At 37.7% G+C, this 1,500-nt stretch overlaps 1 protein-coding gene across 1 annotated transcript in view; it reads left to right on the forward strand.

Annotated features, from left to right (window-relative positions):
• POGLUT1 (protein O-glucosyltransferase 1) overlaps positions 1–1,500 on the forward strand; it is a 14,901-nt gene that overhangs the window by 947 nt on the left and 12,454 nt on the right. Inside the window, exon 2 of the mRNA XM_025198216.1 lies at positions 125–268. Within this exon, the coding sequence (XP_025054001.1) occupies positions 125–268 (144 nt within the window). The remainder of the gene's footprint in view (positions 1–124; positions 269–1,500) is intronic.

Genomic DNA, 1,500 nt, shown 5'->3' on the forward strand with positions numbered 1-1,500 from the left:
ATTTGTCAGATGATTGGAAGCAGTATTGAACTTACCGTACATTAGCTGGAGGCCCCTCTTGCATGCAGCATGAATGGGAATATAATGTGTTTACTAGCGATGGCTGGTGTCTACTTTTCCTTAGTGTTTGGAAACAGGACCTGGCTCCCTTTCGAGAGGGCATCTCCAAGGAGCTGCTGTCGAGTGTGGTTAGCCGAAAGCTTGGGACACACTACCAGATCATTGATAACAAGTTATACCGGGAGCATGATTGCATGTTCCCTGCAAGGTGAGAGCAATGCATAAAATCCATTTGCCCAAAAGAGACACAAAAATACCAGCTGAATTTGTGTTCTACTGGTTAGAGCATCTGAGCAGGATGATCTGAAGACCATATTAGAGAGAGAGTCTGATGAAAGTGTGAAATGGATTGACTTCTAAGTTCTGCAGTTAGTCTGACAAAAGGTTAAAACTGCACTTGATCATGCAAGGGGCTAGAAGGGGTTACAGCCCCAAACTGGTTGGTGTTCAAGATTGGTCCTGACAAGAATGCAAATTTTCCCCTGCAACCAAAGTTGGATTAGGAGTTGGAGGGCTACTGACTGTACTTTGCATTATGGTGTGGAAGGGTAATTGAGGGTAATGTCTTGCATATAGAAGCTGTTACTCTGTTGACCAGTATTTCATCCAGTTCCCCTTTATTTGAACCCTCTAACATAGTGACACATTGTTTCAGCTGGAGACATTTGGATGCAGTCTCTTTGGAACTTATAAGTATTGCTTCTTGATTGGTTGGTAGGATCTACTGAAAGGCAAGGGGGATAAAAGTTATGCTTTAAAGAAAAAAAAATTCATATGTTTTTTGTTTTAAATTTTAAAAGAACATGATTTAAATAATCTCTTGTTGGCAAGTGGGTAATTCTGTACTTTTCCCCTCTTTAACAGTCTTTAATCATTGAAGTTTGGTTTGGTTTGGGTTTGGTTTGTTAATGTACTGGAAGACAAAATATTTTTTATTGCCACCCCTGAGCCATTTTATTTTGAAATGATCAAGATTTTATGACAGTATCAGACAGGTTTTGCCAAAATTACATTTTTAGCCCCTGATGTTGGAAATTTTACACTCTTGCTTAACTTTAAGCATTGAGCAGTTAAAGTCAATAAGACTATTCATGTGAGTAAAGTCTCGTACCTGATTAATAAAGTGTTTGCATGATCAGGCTTAATTTTCAATAGTTTGTTTTTTGCCTTCAGCTGTTTGCAAAATTAAGATAAGATACTTGAATAGAAATTGTGCGTAAAAAGGCCAGCCTTCATAGTTTAGTTCATGATAAGTTTTTGTATAAAAATTGTGATGGAACCAATTTAAAATTGTTTTTAGAGTCTCAACTTGATTTGCATAAAAAGCTCTAAAAAAAAAACAGTCAAGCGATTAAAATGAGTGAATTCCTATGTATTCAGTTGCTTTCCCCTGCCCCAGCCTCAGGTTGGTTCCCTTTCTAGAAATCAAAGAAGTGTAAT

Source organism: Alligator sinensis, unplaced genomic scaffold, assembly GCF_000455745.1.
Source record: "Alligator sinensis unplaced genomic scaffold, ASM45574v1 scaffold19_1, whole genome shotgun sequence".
Taxonomy (NCBI): domain Eukaryota; kingdom Metazoa; phylum Chordata; order Crocodylia; family Alligatoridae; genus Alligator; species Alligator sinensis.